Below are 18,921 nucleotides of genomic sequence, written 5' to 3'. Positions count from 1 at the left end.
CCACTTCAGGGGTGCCCAGACACCAGTGGCTGGTGGGGGTGGGAGCTCTTTTCTCCTTCCTGCATGCAACCAAACCACCTCCCCACCCAATTCACCTCTGAGTCGGGGTAACACCGGCCGCCGGCGAACAACAACAACGCTGGCCCGCGCACATCGATACATTTAGCAACCTTGACGTACTTTATGAAGTTATTATGACGCAGACCTTTTGTCATGTACAGAGAGAAGGAATACGTCGTCGGACCCCGATGGAGGTTTTGATTATTGCTGCTTTTGGACAAGTTGTTTGAGTTTGGTGACTCTTCGTCATTTGGCTAGTTAGCTCATGTTACACGCTACTAAACTGTCTTTGTACTTCTATTTTGTGATTGTTTTGTGTTGTAATGTATTGTGTGTGATTAAATTGTCTTAAATGCATTACAAGTGCTTTGTTATATGTTGCCAGTTTGACCTAGGGGATTTATTCTAAATGATCACATAACATATGCTATGAACTGTGAGACAAATTAATCCCCCCAACTATTTTTTAACAGCCAAACACACCTACCTGTCATTTAGAATCCACAAAGCTCTCGTCCTTTGCACCTTGTGCAATCCCTTTTTCATGACGAAAAGTGTGAAGAGTGAATCCATCCTCCAGAGTGTACAAGCAAAATCCAGCAATACAATGAGCTGGCATTTTGGCTAACACTGAAAAATATAAAAACGGGTAATTTCTCGCCAGTACAATAGGTATAAACGGGAACCATTCATGTTTGTCTGTTTTAAAAAAAAAGTAATGTGATGATTTTTTGCTGAAACACGAAACAACTGTCTCTGGCTAATTTGCCACAAGACTGTCGCTGTTTTCAAGGAAATCAATGTCAAGCGCCAGTTCTTTTCCTTTCGGCTTGTCCTGTTAGAAGTCGCCACACCGCGTCATCTTTTTCCATCGAAGCCTATCTTGTGACTCTTCCTCTCGAACACCCACTGTCCTCATGTCTTCCCTCACAACATCCATCAACCTTTTCTTTGGTCTTCCTGTCGCTCTTTTGCCTGGCACCTCCATCCTCAGCACCCTTCTACCAATCTACTCACTCTCTAACCCCTAGACATGTCCAAACCATCAAATTCTGCTCTCTCGAACCTTGTCCCCAAAACATCCAATTTTGGCTGTCCCTCTAATGAGCTCATTCTAATCCTATCCAACCTGTTCACTCCAATCAAGAACCTCAGCATCTTCATTTCTGCTACCTCCAGTTCTGCTTCCTAGTGTTTCTTCAGTGCCACCATCTCTAATCCGTACATCATGACCGGCCTCACCACTGTTTTATAAACGCTGCCCTTCATCCTGGTGGATACTCTTCTGTCACATAGAACACCAGACACCTTCCGCCAACTGTTCCACCCCGCTTGGACCCGTTTCTTCAACTCCTTACCACACTCTCCATTGCTCTGTATTGTTGACCCCAAGTATTTGAAGTCATCCACTTTAACTATCTCTTCTCCCTGGAGCTTCACTCCTCCTCCTGCGCCCCTTACATTCACGCACATATATTCTGTTTTACTTCAGCTAATCTTCATTCCTCTCGTCTCCAGTGCGTGCCTCCATCTTTCCAATTGTTCCTCTGCCGGCTCCCTGCTTTCACTGCAGATCACATTATCTTCTGTGAACATCATAGTTCAAGGGGATTCCAGTCTAACCTCATCTGTCAGCCTATCCATTAGTACAACAAACAGGAAGGGGGTTAGCGCGCATCCCTGGTGCAGTCCCACCTCCACCTTAAATTCTTCTGACACACTAACGGCACACCTCACTGCTGTTCTGCTGCCCTCATACATGTCCTGTATTATTCTAACATATTTCTCTGCCACACTAGACTTGCGCATGCAGTACCATAGTTCCTCTCTTGGTACTGTGTCATAGGCTTTCTCTAGGTCTACAAAGATACAATGTAGCTCCTTCTGACCTTCTCTGTACTTTTCCACTAGCATCCTCAAGGCAAATAATGCATCTGTGGTACTCTTTCTAGGCATGAAACCATACTGTTGCTCGCAGATACTTACTTCTGTCCTGAGTCTAGCCTCCACTAGTCTTTCCCATAACTTCATTGTGTGGCTCATCATCTTTATTCCTTTATAGTTTCCACAGCTCTGAACACCGCCTTTGTTCTTAAAAATAGGGATTGGCATACTTTTCTGCCATTCTTCTGGCATCTTCTCTCCTCCGAGTATTCTATTGAATAAGTTGGTCAAAAACTCCACAGCCACCACTCCAAATTGCTTCCATACCTCCACTGGTATGTCATCAGGACCAACTGTCTTTCCATTTTTGTTGTTGTGATAGCCAGCGTGACAGTGTTGCCGCGTCGATGTAGACAATCGTGTGAAAGTGTTATAGCCGTAGGAAAGCAGCCGCCTCGGTCGGTCGCCGCCATAGATCTTCTGCCGTGAGCATAGAAGGGCGCGCCGGGCAGTTGCACAGGTGCTGCGTGTCGTGTGCCCCGTGTGGCAGACGTCGGCAACTGTGTCGTCGGCAACTGTGTCGATATTTGTAGCTATTCAGCAGGCGACAGAAGCCCGAGAATAGTTGGGTGAGGATGGAGCATGCTTCTCAAGGCAGAGACCGTTCATCCTCGTGACTTGGAGGCGGGTAGCCCCCAAGGACGATGTTAGGCTTGTAGGCCAGCCTGGTGTTGGTGATGTGTGGAGTTCAGCTAGTCCGCGCTTGTATTGTTGGTCGTCGACCTGTCCGTTGGTACCGACGAACTGTGGTGCCAACAAAGAGGTGCAAGCCATCAGTTACAAAGGCATCGGAGGATCCCTGCTCAATATGCCGCCCCGATCTGGTCACCGAACTTAGCTGACAGCCATTGGAAGGAACCTCAGGCCAGCCAAAATGCAGCCCTCCGCTGCATCACAGGCTGCCACCTGATGTCCTCCACGACCACCTGCACGTTGAAACCAAAACCCTGCCCGTCCGTCAACACAACGAACTGCTGTCTAGTTAGTACTTGCTTCAATGCCGTTAACCGGGTCATCCAAACAGCGAGCTGGTCTTTACATTTTTATTCTGTTCAGTGCCTTTCTAACTTCCCCCTGACTAATCATTGCCACTTCCTGGTCATTCACGCTTGCCTCTTCAACTCTACCTTCTCTCCCATTCTCTTCATTCATTAACTTCTCACAGTACTGTTTCGATGTACTTAGCACACTACTGGCACCTGTCCACATATTTCCATCGCTATCCTTAATCACCTTTACTTGCTGCATATTCTTCCCATCTCTATCCCTATGTCTGGCCAACCTGTAGAGATCCTCCCTCTTTTGTATCCGACCTGGTGTACATGTTGTCATATGCCTCTTGTTTAACCTTCGCCACCTCTACCTTTGCCCTACGTCACATCTCAATGTATTCCTTACGTCTCTCCTCAGTCCTCTCCATGTCCCACTTCCTTGCTAATCTCTTTCCTTGGAAGACTTCTTGTATTTTGTGGTTACACCACCAAGTCTCCTTCTCCTCTTTCCTACCAGAAGGCACCCCAAGTACTCTCCTGCCTGCCTCTCTGAGTACCTTGGCAGTAGTATTCCAGTCTTCCGGGGGCTCTTCCTGTTCATCTAGAGCCTGTCTCACAGCTTTCCGAAAGGCCACACGACACGACATTCTTCCTTCCTCAACTTCCACCACCTGATTCTCTGCTCTACTATTGCCTTCTTAATCTTCCTACCCACTACCAGAGACATCCTACACACCACGATCCCATGTTGTTGAGCTACACTCTCCTCCACCACAACCTTACAATCAGTACCCTCCTTCAGATTACATCTTCTGCACAAAATATAATCCACCTGGTGCTCCTACCTCCACTCATGTAGGTCACTCTATGTTCCTGTCTCTTCTGGCAATAAGTGTTCACCACTGCCAATTCCATCCTTTTTGTGAAATCCACCACCATCTGAGCCTCAAAGTTCCTTTGCTGAATGCTGTGCTTACCCATCACTTCTTCATCGCCCCTATTTTCTTCACCAACACATCCATTGAAATCTGCACCAATCACAATGCTCTCTCTCGCTGGGATGCTCAGGACTACTTCATCTAGTTCCTTCCAAAATTTCTCTTTCAGCTCAAGGTCACATCCTACTTGTGGGGCATAGCCGCTAATCACATTATACACAATATCTTCAATTTCAAATTTCAGCCTCATCATTCGATCTGATACTCTTTTCACCTCCAAGACATTCTTAGCAAGCTCTTCCTTTAAAATAACTCCTACTCCATTTTTCTTCTCTTTTACTCCATGGTAAAAGAATTTAAACCCTGTTCCTAAGCTTCTCGCCTTACTCCCTTTCCACTTGCTTCTCCTAATCATCATGTCAACTAACGTGTGAGCTTTTCCTGTCATAGTCCCAACATTCAAAGTCCCAATACACAGTTGTAGGGACTGTGCAGTGTGCATGCCTCATCTTCTTTTGCCGACTAAGTCGCTTTCCTCCTCTTTTTTGTCTTTGACCTATATTACCTAATGTCTACCTACGCCATGGAGATTAACAGTCCTGGGGACGGAGGTAGTTAGCTCGGGCCATGACCTATCTGTTAAGGAAGTCATTTGATGAACCCTCATATATGTTTGGCACAGTTTTACACCGGATGCCCTTCCTACCGCAACTCTCCGCATTTATCCGGGCTTGGGACAGGCCTACCGGACACACGGGAATTGTGCACCCCCTCAGACTGCACATAGACAAAAACAAGCAAGAAATAAACAAAGTCAGCACATAAGGTACATAAATCACATACTATCTGTGTGAAAATATAATGGATATGACGATTCAAAGGATATGTGGATGTAAGGGATTAGGTAAGGTTGTTAGCGCGCTAGTCTAGGCTAACTTGGGCTGAGCCGCTTCAACGTGAACGATATGGCTCATATTTGGGTACTAATATAAGACTTGTTAAATTTCCTATAAGTCCTCACGTCCCTCAATGTACCTGTTGTTTAGGTCTTACATGTTATGAAGTTACACATGTTCAATGTTTCTTCAACAGCACGGTTTGATCGGAAACACTATTCATTGTTAGCCAGCTAAGCTAAGGTGGTCTGGGGCTATAAGCAAGTTTAAATTGGTATTCTGTCAGTAAGTAAGTAAGAACTAAGTACTCACAGTCCTCATTGTATACAAAACGTAGGTTTTGCAGGTCGTGTAATTACTCACTATCGATGTTTACCTCCTCCGCAAATATTTGATTACATACGTTACTTGATGGTCCCGAGCTAGGCTAGGCTCAGCCTCGCAGCTTCAACCCAAACGAATACGGCTCCAATATGCGTACTAAGATTATACAGATGATGATTTTAGTCCATTGAAGTCGTCACCAAGGATGTCCCACGTCGAGTACTCACAACATTCGGTCCAAATTGACCCCTCCGTGGATATTGCGCAATCCGCGTCACTGACCAATCAGAGGCCAGAGGTCTGCATAGACCAAAGCCCGTTTTTGCTCCCGCCATTTTCTCTGACAACATTGAATGGTCCAGTATAGGTTTAGTTAGCGTTTTATCGCGTATTTGGGTTATTTAACAAAAAATATGGTTAAGAGGTGTAGTCACGGACTTTGTAATAGTGACGACAGGTATCCTGAAAGGCTAGTTGGTGGAGTTCGATTCGTACCCTTTCCAAAACCGAAGACCCAGTACGAAAAATGCCTTCGATGGATCAAACTTTGTGGAAGACCGCATCATCAACTAAATCCATCTAATATCAACCGGAACACATATGTTTGCACGAAGGTATGCCCTATATTTGATTTTCAATACATGTCTCGTATAAATGAATTCGAAGTTCTTCGCGAGCATAACACTGCTGCGTGTGAACGATTGACACACTTATTCTTTGTTGAGCGATATTTAGCGATGATCGGACTGCACAAACGTATTGATTTCTTGCTGGCTCGCGACCGAAGCGTAACTAGACTGTGTTTGCACAAAGATATGCCCTAAATTTGATTTTTAATCCACGTCTCGTATAAATGAATTAGACGTTCTCCGCTAGCATAAAACTGCTACGTGTGAACGATTGACACACTTATTCTTTGTTGAGCGATATTTAGCGATGATCGGACTGTACAAACATATTGATTTCTTGCTGGCTCGCGGCCAGAAGCTTAACCAGACTGTGTTTGCACGAAGATATGCCCTAAATTTGATTTTTAATCCACGTCTCGTATAAATGAATGAGAAGTTCATCGCTAGCATAACACTGCTACGTGTGAACGATTGACACACTTATTCTTTGTTGAGCGATATTTAGCGATGATCGGACTGTACAAACGTATTGATTTCTTGCTGGCTCGTGTTTGCACGAAGATATGCCCTAAATTTGATTTTTAATCCACGTCTCGTATAAATGAATGAGACGTTCTCCGCTCGCATAACATTGCTACGTGTGAATGATTGAATGAAATCAGAAGCATGGCGTCTCTCTCAGTTAAGAATGTATTGTATTTAGAATCTATAATATATCGTTGATTTGAATGAAATCAAAAGCATGGAGTCTGTCTCAGTTCAGAATGTATTGTATTGTATTTGCCATTTTTACTGTTTGTCTTACGTCAGCGCAGGTGGCGTGACGTCACTTCAGGGGGCGTGGTTAAGTGCCCTGTACGGAGCATGATTTAGTTATTGAACGGTTGTGAAGGTCGGAGCCTCCTCGATTTGTTGTCACCAGTTCGAGAACCAGAAACCTATTCCTAAATCTGGCAGAAGTGTGCTCTATTAACCCTTGAACTCGATAATTAAATTCTCTGCAGCTGTGAGAAAGTACTTAATTTTTATCTTTTGGATTCCCATCTCCCCCGATGCTATGCCAATCTCCCTTAATTGCTGTCATTCAAATTTGTTGTACTTCCACACCACTTAAGTGGTAAGATTTTCTCAAGTCTTCCATTCCGTGGACAAATTTTTACATCAACATTATTGATATGTGATACCTTTTTATGGCCGTTTTCACATCATCTTTAGTCCATTTTTTTAAATATTTTTTTCTGTGTGTTTCTTATTTTATCCTGCAGGTTAACTATATATTTTGTGTGTGTGTGTGTGTGTTGAGCTGGCCAGTAAAGCCATATTGTGTTATCCACAAATTTAGATGTTTTATTTTACAAGGACATTGGCTTTCTACAAACTTCCAGTCCTTACACATTATTTTTTTCTTTCAGATCTTGGTATGTCAACTATTTTGCTCTTTGTTTTTCCCCTGTTGGAGTCAGTGGTTCACCTAGGGTGACTATACTGACTTCCCCTGAACAGGGTGACAATTACTTTCTGTTTGAGGTAATTCTCGAGCTTCTACCACAAGTGGCGGAGAATTCTTACCTCTGTATCCTCAAATAGTTGTCACTCAATTTCCTGTTCAAATGGGATAGCAAACCTCCACTCACACTTTTACACATGCACAGTTTCATGGAGCTCAAGTACGTACAGGACACGCGTTGCCCATTTCTCTGTTTTATAGACTAATTTGTCTACTCAATAGGGAGTAGTATACTCGAGGTTTGGTTCTGCCGCAGTCGCCCCTGACGTGCAAATTCACTCATTCCTCATGAGTGAGTGAGTTTTCTACTCACCAGAGATGTCTTTACTTCCTTTGGGTTCTTGTCAACCTTCAGCCTGCAGACACAGAGGCCGAGGCCCAGTCCCGGAAAGGGTCTCAAGTGCCATGGCCACGGTCTTTGCCTGGACGTCGACTCAGCCCCTGGAAACCTCAGTTATCCTGAGATCTGGCTCGAAGGACCAAGTAAATGTCAGGTTTACCAATTGGACATTCATTAAACTGGACAAAAAGGAAGCAAAGACACCAGTTCAATTCGCGGGAGGAGAGAGGAGAGGAACTGTGGCATATAATTCACCACTGCACTCTCTGATTATCCTCTCCTTCACAACTCTATTTATTTGTTTTGAAAACGCCCCAGATTTACATGGATGTTACAAAAAGGAGATGGGGGAGCAAAACATAGTTGGAAATAAAGTGTGCTTGTTTGTTCATGTGTGTTTATGTGTGGGTGTGTGTGCGCATGCGTTTGGGTGTGTTTATGTGTGGAAGATTGCTGAGTACATGTGTGGTCTTCATTTCTTTAACAGACAACAGGTGCACCTGGTTCTCACAGTTCTGTTGATTAGATGTTCTTGTTCTTGTGCTATCTCATGTTAAGCGGTTGCCACGTTATCTAAAGCAGAGCAAAGCATTTCCTTATTGGAATGATTATATGATAATTATATTCACAATTATTCATACAAACATCTATTTAAAAATATATATTTGGCTGTCAATGGCACTTTAAATTTGGAACAGTAGGTAATATTCCATTGCCAAAAGGATTGACTCTCTAACATGGACTTAGTCACTTTAAATAATACATTGGTTTTGTCGTACAAGTGTCCAGGAAAGGCCTTGTCTGACAGCTACCACTTTGTGAACGAGTTTGGTGTCCGTTGTGTCCATATTTGTTGAAGACTACTCCCTTTCCTCTGATTTGTTGCCTCTGTGTAGAAGACTCACTTGTAATCACATGTGTTCGTCATGTTTATAGTGCAGGAGTGGTGAGGTTGGTGCAGATCTTTGCTAGTGAAGTACTGTAGCTAAATTCAAGAAACTTAAGTGACCTGATTTCAGGTCTCTTGGCACAAAAATATTTGGAATTTAAGAATGCATGGTGGATTTTAATTCATATTTCACATTTGCTGAAATACCATAGAGACAATATTATTTATTTTTATTATTTTAATGACTGGTGGCACGGTGGTACATTTGGTTAGATAATTGGCCTCACAGTTCTGAGGACCAGGGTACAAAGTCCAGGCCCGTTTGCGTAGAGTGTGCATGTTCTCTCTCTGACTGTGTGGGTTTTCTGCGGGCACTCCAGTTTCCTCACACATCCCAAAAAACATACATTCATTGGAGACTCTAAAATGCCCCTAGGTGTGATTGAGAGTGCGACTGTTGTCTCTCTCTATGTGCCCTGCAATTGGCTGGCAACCAGTTCAGGGTGTACCCTGCCTCCTGCCCAATGACAGCTAGGATTGGCTCCAGCACTCCCGCAACCCTTGTGAGGATAAACGACTAAGAAAATGGATGAATGGACTTTAAATTGGACTGAGGTGTGATTGTGAGTGTGACTGTTGTCTGTCATGATGCGCACTGTGATTGGCTGGCAGCCAGTACAGGGTGTACTCCGCCTCCTGCCTGAAGATAACTGGGATAGGATCCAGCTCTCCTGAAATCCTTGTCAGGATAAGCATCTCAGAAATGGATGTAAGGACTTTATTTGTCTTATTACTACAATGTATGGCAGCATGGTGGGCTCACTGGTTAAAGCATCTTTATAACAGTTCTGAGGACCAACGTTCAAATCCCGGCCCCACCTGTATGGAGTTTGCATGTTCTCCCCATGGCTGATTGGATTTTCTCCAGGCACTTTGGTTTCCTCCCACATCCCAATAACCATTCATTGTAGGTTAATTGAAAACTGTAATTTGGCAGTGCTGGAGCCTATCCCAGGGCAGGAGTCAGGGTACACCCTAAACTTGTTGCCTGCCAATCGCAGGGCACACCGAGACAAGTAGCCGCACTCACAATCACACCTAGGGGCAATTTAGAGTGTTCAATTGATGTTGCATGTTTTTTGGGATGTGGGAGGAAACCGGAGTGCCTGGACAAATCTCATGCAGGCACAAGGAGAACATGCAAACTCAACACAGGCGGGTCTGGGATTTAACCCGGGACCTCAGAACTGTGAGGCCAACGCAACTGATCCACCGTGCCACCAGAATTTAGTTAAATATTTTATTATAAAACCTTAGAAATACAATATATAGAGTATTATAAATTTATAATATAAAGTAAAAAAATCACTGTATTATATTACTGTATAGTCGTCATTCATCACTCGGAGACTTCTGCTGGAGGGACTGTGTTTGTCCTGTACTGTTTAATCAACCGTACAGCATTTATATTTTACATACCTGAGACAAAAATGACAACAGTAAAAGCATCTAGTTAAACAATAACAATGAAACATTTTTTTTAATGCAGTACAGAAAGTCACAAACAAAGCAAACGCGTGATGTCTTCTCATATAGAGTAACGAATGTCCGAGACTCACTTTTTTGACATCACATCAGGCGCTCTGCTGTAACATCACTTCCGTTTCGTCATGTGACGCCTCTTCCGTTTAGGCGCTGTGGAGCACCCTCCTCAAAAGAGGAACTTTTGCTCGCGAGGAGAGTGCGGGATATGTCTCTCTCGCTATCTCCAGCCCGTTCTGGCCGCGAATCCTCTTTATTTTATTTCCTTAGGGCGGTCCGAAACAAAGCAAACACATCAAACATGTTAAATAAAGCAACCGTGAGTCGGCAAACAAAGCAAACCCGAGTCAATGTAAGCATACACATGTATTAAGCATACGAAAAGAGCATTAAAGGCAAAACAAGAGAACAAATATGAGCTAATTTTATGTACAAGTAATCCATTTAATCCAACACCCTGTATAACGGGTCGGGACCCTATGGCTCATGAGCCATGCCTGGCTCTTTTGATGGTTGCATATGGCTCGCAGAGTCCTGATAACGACATACTGTATACAGTATGTCATTTCTGTCGTGTAGTGTAAAAATGAGGCAGGGACAGTTTGTCCAAGTGGGGTTGCTGTAGTTTGCTGTGGCAGTCGATGTTGGCAAGTGGAGAAGGGGCTAACGCAGATCAGGTGGAAAATAATTGTGGAAATGCTTTTGACAAAGATGGCTAAAAGAAAAAGAGATGAGGAGTACAGCAGCGCAGTTTTCAGTAAGAAGAGAAGACAGAGGAATTCATCTTTGTGAAGAAAGAAGGTTCCTTTGAGTCAAACTTATAATGACAAAATTGCAATGATGAAATGCTCAAATATCAAGTGCCACTTCGACACACAACATACACACACCATTAGATCAAAATATCGTGCGGGGGTCAGCAGGAAGAAAGCATGTTAAGAGCTACTGTCCAGATTCCAAGCTAGTTAGCAGCAAGCCCGTGTGTGGACACAACAAGGTGATTGCAAGTCATATAGCGTTGCTGGTCCTTTTGCTTGATGTTGCCCATTATTAATTAATTATTATTGACTTTTTTTTTTTTTTTTTTTACAAAAAGACATGCCTCTGTTGGCAAGCATTGTTGGTGAGCACACCTAAATGGGTAGAAATATATATATATATAAATATTAAAACTTCTGACTAGCTGATGGTGAAAACTTTGAACGTACTTCCCACCATACCACACAATGTAGCCTGTGAGTATTGCTGTACTGACCATGTTTGGTTCCACCTATGGATGTAAAAAGTCTCTCACATTTACAAAACTATTAAGACCAACCTATGTTCATGAATAATGGATGGAAGTCTCAAAAGCTGCATGAAGTTTAATCTAATGATGTATGAAACCGATTACAAAGCCATCAGCAAAACCATGCAACATCGGAAGTTACATTCATGGTAAAAACTACTGTCATCAATGCAAACTCATAATTTTATTCCAAAGAATTTAGAGACTTATTGTACTCGAAAGTGCAATATATAAAATCCATGAACACCCTGTATTTAGTTGTAAAAATATTGTCTGGCTCTTTTGGAATTATTTTTAAATATTTGGCGTTTATGGCTCTCTCAGCCTAAAAGGTTCCCGACCCCTCATGTACAAGGACATAGCCCCGTCGATATAATTGCTAAACTCGACAGCCCGTACCATGTTGTTGCACACTTGAAATTTTTCAAACCAACCTTTGCTTGCTGAAAAGCCTCATCATCATCTGTCATTGGACAGGAGGCAGGGTACACCCTAAACTGGTTGCCAGCCAATCGCAGAGCAGATGGAGACAGACAACAGTCACACTCATAATCACACTAAAATGTTTGTCATGAAAAGTTGACAAACATCTTGGGTATACCTGCACAGTTCCCCCATTCCCTTCATTTTAATGAAGCAATTTGGGAACATTAAAGGGCTTCACACTTGTGTATACTGCTCAAGTACATGATTACAATTTTTTTTTTCTTTTCTCAATTGTCAATTTAGAGTCCCCAATGATTACATGTTTTTGGGATGTGGGAGGAAACCGGAGAAATCCCATGCAGCTACAGGGAAAACATGTAAACCCCACACAGGTAGGGCCAGGATTTGAACCCCGGTCCTGAGAACTGTGAGGCCAAAACTTTACAGATACGCTACTGTGCCACCTAAAAAATGATTGCAATTTCATCAAGCACTGCCAATCATTTTGTATGCCAGACCACTTTGGATATTAACTATTTTTAGTATTTTGATGAAAGTATCAATGACCATCTCAAGCAGTAACATCCCCATTAGCTTGTGCTGTAGCAGTTTACTAAACAGAAACTGAGTGTTGACATCCATCCATCCATTTTCTGTACCACTTCTTACTGGTGAGTGGAGCATATCCTAGCTGACTTTGGGTGAGATGCATGTTCCACAAGGTCCTTGGTCATCGGACACATTCCACATGTAGAAACAAGCATAAAATAGAAAGGTTCAGAATTCTGCAATCACAGCTGCTCTCTTTTTTTTCTAAAATTTCTCCTTTCTAGGTTGGAAGTACAGTTTCGGATTTGTGACCTCTACCATGATCAAGGCTCACCTGCCTGCTCCATCCTCAGACGTCATTGTTGTTCTGTGCGGTCCTCCTCTAATGATTCAGTATGCATGTTTGCCAAATCTGGATAAACTGGGATACAAGACAGAACACATCTTTGCATACTAATGTTGAGATTAGTAAGGGAGTTTGTTCAATATTGCTGTTTTTTACCACTTTAAAATCACAATTTAAAAAAAATGGTTTTATGCAAACAGTTATAAAATGGAAGTGGAATGCAATCCACTTTTTACAGTGCATCTTGTGACCAAACCCAGAAAACAGATCAGCTGACTTCCTGTGTACAGTAATAACTCACAAAACTATGGGCTGATGACTTCTCCTCCCTCTTGTTCTCCTCCTCTTCCTCCTTTCACCAAAACACATGATCCTTTCTATGTAAGGCTATCTCCTGCATGCTCCTCTCAAACACCAGCTGCCTGCATGTCTTCCCTCACTCCATCTATCCACCTTCTCTTCGGTCTTCCTCTACCTCTCTGGTCTGGCAATGCCGTCCTCATCACCTTTCCACCAATATATATGAACCAAGATTTGTCCAACCTATTGAGGTCAGCTCTCTGACATTGTCTCCAAAACATTTAACATTGGCTGTCGCTCTGATCTGCTCATTTTTAATCCTATCCAACCTGCTCACACATCGAGAGAATGCTAACATTTTCATTTCCACCACGTCCAGCTCTGCTTCTTGTTGTCTCTTCAATGCCACTGTCTCTAATCCGTACATTATGGCTGCCCTCACCACTGTTTTATAAACTTTGCTCTTCATCCTAGCAGAGACTCTTCTGTCACATAACACACCTGACACCTTCCTCCACCCAACACACAACCTGCTTGACCTCTTTCTTCACTTCCAGACCACACTCCCCGTTGCGCCAGATATTTAAAGTTTTTCATCCTCACTATGTCTTTTCTCCTTGTGCCAAAGCAATCCAAAGCCCGACCCTGAAGATGACCGGTAGGTTGTAACCTTTGTATAACATGACAAAACAAGATACAGGCTTAAAGACAAGGTTGGGGGTTCCAAGTAAGGTTTAACACAGTGTGAGCATTTCAAAATAGGGTCATCACAGGTATGGAGAGTATCAATAGAGTACATTTTCCACATGCAAGTAACAAGCATGCCCAGTGTAAGTTAGAATTCTTGGTGCAAAAAAACAACAAATGTTACAGCACCTGGTATTCCCAATTGGTCTCCCATCCAAGTAATAACCAGGTCCGACCCTGCTTAGCGGCCGAGATATGATGAGATCAAGCGTTCTCAGGGTAGTATGGCCGTAAGCGGCACCTAAAGTCGAAATCTAGTACCAAATTCCATCATAAAAGTAATGTCTTTCGGTGGTTCAAAAGAGATTTTCACAATTGTGTTAATTTTTCAAAGTACACAAAAAAAGCTCAGAGATGAACAACGAAGAGCACTGGCAGAAGGATGCGTTCATTATCACAAAGCCCAAGCTTTAGCACAACATATTTCAAGATTTGTTAACAGCAGATAGGATACTGTAATATGTATGTCAACCTCAGGTGTTCTCAAAGTACACATCTTGAAAGACAAAAAAATTATTTATTTCCAAATGTTATGAAACATTTATACAAAATGTAAGTTCAATAAAAATGCTATGATTCTATTTCTGTGGTGTATGTTTACTTCACATACAAAGATATACATCAACATTTGCACAAAGAAAACGAAAAAAAATCAGGATGTAGACGATTTTAATCCCATACACTCTTGGGCATCTGGATTAGGAAAGGTGTCACGAATCTTAGACACACAAAAGGATGAAAGTGGCACGCGGTTATTTCTGCCAACAATTCCCCAACACCATATATAAGCAGTATGTCGCATTAACTTGAAAATAAGAAAATACAGTATACTTATATGACAATTTTTCCAAAATGAGACTTTGTTTGAACATGTGCAGAGCTGTGGGAATTATAGAGGAATAAAGTTGATGAGCCACACAATGAAGTTATGGGAAACAGTTGTGGAGGCCAGAGTCAGTACAGAAGTAAGTATCTGTGAGCAAGAGTATGGTTTCATGCCTAGAAAGAGCACCACAGGTGCATTTTTTGCCTTGAGGATGCTAGTGTAAAAGTACAGAAAAGGCCAGAAGGTGCTATTGTGTCTTTGTGGATCTAGAGAAAGCCTATGACAGAAGACCAAAAGAGGAACTGTGGTACTGCATGCGTAAGTCTGGTGTGGCACAGAAATATGTCAGAATAGTACAGGACTTGTATGAGGGCAGAAGAACAGTGGTGAGGTGTGCCGTAGGTTTGACAGAAGAATTTAAGGTGGAGGTGGGACTGGATCAGGGATCAGCTGTTTGCTGTGACAATGAATAGGCTGACAGAAGAGGTTAGACTAATCCCCTTGGACCATGATGCCCACAGATGATATCGTGAACAACAGTGAAAGCAGGGAGCTGGTGGAGGAACGATTAGAAAAATGGAGGCATGCACTGGAAAGGAGAGGAATGAAGATGAGCCATAGTAAAACAGAATATATGTGCTTGAATGAGCGGGATGGAGGGGAAAGAGTGAGGCTTCAGGCAGAAGAGATAGAGATGGTAGACGACTTCAAATAATTGGGGTGAACAATCCAGAGCAATGGTGAGTGTGGGAAGGAAGTGAAGAAACGGGTCCAAACAGGTTGGAAAAGCTAGCAGAAGGTGTCTGGTGTGTTATGTGACAGAAGAGTCTTTGCTAGGATGAAAGGCAAAGTTTATAAAACAGTGGTGAGGCTGGCCATGATGTACGGGTTAGAGATGCTGGCACTGAAGAGACAACAGGAAGCAGAACTGGCGGTGGCAGAAATGAAGATGTTGAGGCTCTCTCTAAGAGTGAGTAGGTTGGATAGGATGAGAAATGAGCTCATTAGAGGGACAGCCAAAGTTGGATGTTTTGGAGACAAGATTCGAGAGAGCAGACTTCGATGATTTGGCAAAAGCCGAAAGGAGAAGAAGAAGATTTATCTTGAAAAATCTGAATGTAAATGGAAAAAGATGGGAGAAATATTATTAATCATTTTAAAAATAGCTGTTACGCCTGTTGTGGAAAATCCAGTCGCTGCCGATACTGTTGCCTGAATTTGAGATAAGCAACTGCAATTACCCATGAATTCAGAGAGCTGGCAATAAATCCTTGGTGCACTGCAGCGGATGGTCTGGATAATCTGCCATTTTCTGGTGAATATGTTGACTCTCCCCTCCTTGAGCCGTCACCTTATCGTGGTGGAGGGCTTTGTGTGTCCCGATGATATGTGGAGGTACAGTGAAGAAAATAAGTATTTGAACACCCTGCTATATTGCAAGTTCTTAGAAATCATGGAGGGGTCTGAAATTTTCATCGCAGGTGCATGTCCACTGTGAAAGAGATAATCTAAAAAGAAATATCTAGCAATTACAATGTATGATTTTTCAACAATTTATTTGTAAGATAAAGCTCCAAATAAGTATTTGAACACCTGAGAAAACCAATTTTAATATTTTGTACAGTAGCCTTTGTTTGCAATTATAGAGGTCAAACTTTTCCTGTAGTTGTTCACCAGGTTTGCACATACTGCAGGAGGGATTTTGGCCTACTCCCCCACACAGATATTCACGAGATCAGACAGGTTTCTGGGCTGTCACTGAGAAACACGGAGCTTCAGCTCCCTCCAAAGATTTTTTATTGGGTTTAGATCTGGAGACTGGCTAGGCCACGCAAGAACCTTGATATGCTTCTTACGGAGCCACTCTTTGGTTTTCCTGGCTGTGTGCTTTGGGTTATTGCCATGTTGAACTACCCAGCCACAACCCATCTTCAATGTTCTGACTGAGGGAAAGAGGTTGTTCCCCAAAATCTCACAATACATAGTCACGGTCATCCTCTCCTGAATACAGTGCAGTCGTCCTGTTGCATGTGCAGAAAAACACCCCCAAAGCATGATGCTACCACCCCCATGCTTCACAGTAGGGATGGTGTTCTTGGGATGGAACTCATCATTCATCTTCCTCCAAACACGGTTAGTGGAATTATGACCAAAAAGTTCCATTTAGGTCTCATCTGACCACAAAAGTTTCTCCCATGACTCCTCAGTATCATCCAAATGGTCATTGGCAAACGTAAAATGTGCCTTGACGTGCTGGTTTTAGCAGGGGAAACTTCTGTGCCATGCATGATTTCAAACCATGACGTCTTAGTGTATTACCAACAGTCACCTTGGAAACGGTGGTCCCAGCTCCTTTCAGGTCATTGACCAAGTCCTGTCGTGTAGTCCTGGGCTGATTCCTCCCCTTTCTCAGGATCATTGAGACCCCACGAGGTGATATCTTGCATGGTGCTCCACTCCGATTGAGATTGACCTTCATGTTTAGCTTCTTCCATTTTCTAATGATAGCTCCAACAGTGGACCTTTTTTCACCAAGCTGCTTGGCAATTTCTCCATAGCTCTTTCCAGTCATGTGGAGTTGTACAATTTTGTCTCTGGTGTCTTTGGACAGCTCTTTGGTCTTGGCCTTGTTACACGAGTCTTACCGATTGTATGTGGTGGACAGGTGTCTTTTATGCAGCTAACGACCTCAGACAGGCGCATATTTTCTGAACTGTAGCATAGTTTAACTTTCCCACAATGCATGCAAGTAAAAAAAAAAAAAAAAAAAAAAAAAAATCAAAATCAAAAGCCTTTAATGTCGTTATATGCTGTGCATACAACGAAGTTATGAGTGCTTCTCCGCAAGGTGCAATAAAATAGAATACAAATCGAAGAACATCTTGGGTAAAAACAACAGATAAAACATCAAGACAGTTATTTCTGAAATAAATAAATAAATGCACAAAAGTGCCATTGCATAATATTCCATTACAGTACTGTTATGTTCAGTGGTTTTGACTTCAAGGAGTTGATGGCTCTGGGGTAAAAGCTGTCCTTGAATCTGATTGTCCATGTTTTGTGGGACCTATACCGCCTGCCAGCGAGCAGCAGGTTAAAACAGGTGATGACCAAGATATGAAGAGTCCTTTACAATAATGGTGGATCTGCTGTGATAGGGGAAGCTGGCAATCTCCTCTAGGGAGGGCAGAGAGCAGCCAGTGATCTTCTGGCCACTGTTGACCACTCTTTGCAGAGCTTTCCTGTCTGCTGCTATGCATCCAGCATACCACACTGTGATGCAGGATGTGAGGATGCTCTCCATAGTGGTTCTGTAGAAGGCCTGCAGCAGCTTAGCTTCCAAGTTGTTCTTCCTGAGCACTCTCAGGAAGTGGAGTCGCTGCTGGACCTTTTTCACCACCCCAGTGGTATTTACAGTCCAAGTGAGTTTGTCTGTGATGGAGACTCAAAAGTTTGAAGGAGTGGACACTCTCCACACATCAGAGTTATGGACAGTATCGATAAAGTACCATAATTTCTCGTGTATAATGCGTCCTGAAGTATAAAGCGCACCCCCGAAGTTGACCTGAAAAAATTAGGAAACCCTTCTACCAATGTACAATGCACACCACCAATTTGCTTCTTTCCATATGCTCAAAATATTAGGAATTTTCTGTATTTCTATTTTGCTTGGTTTGTACTTTTCTTGTTTGGACTTATATGGTTTTCCAAAAAAATTTCTGTACAACAATCATTAATAATCTTTGTTAATGTGCTGATGTTGCGGTAATATACAGTATATCTCAGGACAGGTGACAGGATACGCTTGTCTTGGTCCCTGTAATTGTCAGAATAGAATCCCTCAACCAACAAAAATAAATGCTCATTGATGACATACTATATTATTAATACTCTTGATAACATGCATTTATTAATACTGTTGATTACATATATTAAGGTATTACATAAATAACATTTAACACTTTTTAACTTGAACATTTTTTTGTATTTGTGCATAAAACGTTTGTGCATAGTGCAGTTTAAACACTACATTTCACATCCGTGGTCAAGAAGAAGAAGAAGCATCTGACTCATCTCCAATTTGAAAAATATTAATCGTAGCTGTAATGATTCTATAGAATACCAGCTGAAAAGACGAGAAAAGATCAATGGATTGCCGGTCAAACAAAGCTGCTCAGCAGTACCAGAGTCGTTGAACCGGAGAAGATTTTTCAATTTACCCGAAAGCTATTGCACTGTTGGGTGTCACATAGATGAGACAGTTGTTCAAATAGATTATTTTATGGAATAACTGCTGAAAAGATGAAAAAAGATCAATGGATTTCGGCAATTAAATGGGATGGATCCACATATCTGTGTAGCAATTTTTTCATTTCAG

At 42.5% G+C, this 18,921-nt stretch overlaps 1 protein-coding gene, 1 long non-coding RNA gene and 1 pseudogene across 4 annotated transcripts in view; 1 reads left to right on the top strand and 2 right to left on the bottom strand.

Moving 5' to 3' along the window:
• The window catches only part of LOC133501885 (NADH-cytochrome b5 reductase 2), a 30,430-nt gene extending 16,213 nt beyond the window's left edge, over positions 1-14,217 (top strand). For 2 of the 3 annotated variants that reach the window (XM_061822025.1, XM_061822023.1), the window contains exon 9: positions 12,609-14,217. In XM_061822025.1, the coding sequence (XP_061678009.1) occupies positions 12,609-12,781 (173 nt within the window). In that variant the 3' untranslated portion in view covers positions 12,782-14,217. The remainder of the gene's footprint in view (positions 1-12,608) is intronic. The other variant, XM_061822024.1, reaches the window with a different exon arrangement.
• The window catches only part of LOC133501886 (uncharacterized), an 11,542-nt gene continuing 2,572 nt past the window's right edge, over positions 9,952-18,921 (bottom strand). The window contains exons 2-4 of the long non-coding RNA XR_009795303.1: positions 12,659-12,745; positions 12,445-12,500; positions 9,952-10,326 (exon numbers count right to left, since the gene is read on the bottom strand). This is a non-coding gene — a long non-coding RNA (uncharacterized LOC133501886). The remainder of the gene's footprint in view (positions 10,327-12,444; positions 12,501-12,658; positions 12,746-18,921) is intronic.
• On the bottom strand, positions 13,835-13,953 carry LOC133502811 (5S ribosomal RNA; annotated as a pseudogene).

The sequence above is a fragment of the Syngnathoides biaculeatus genome, chromosome 6, assembly GCF_019802595.1.
Source record: "Syngnathoides biaculeatus isolate LvHL_M chromosome 6, ASM1980259v1, whole genome shotgun sequence".
NCBI classification, from domain to species: Eukaryota; Metazoa; Chordata; class Actinopteri; order Syngnathiformes; family Syngnathidae; genus Syngnathoides; species Syngnathoides biaculeatus.
This window is presented reverse-complemented; position numbering and strand designations above follow the sequence as displayed.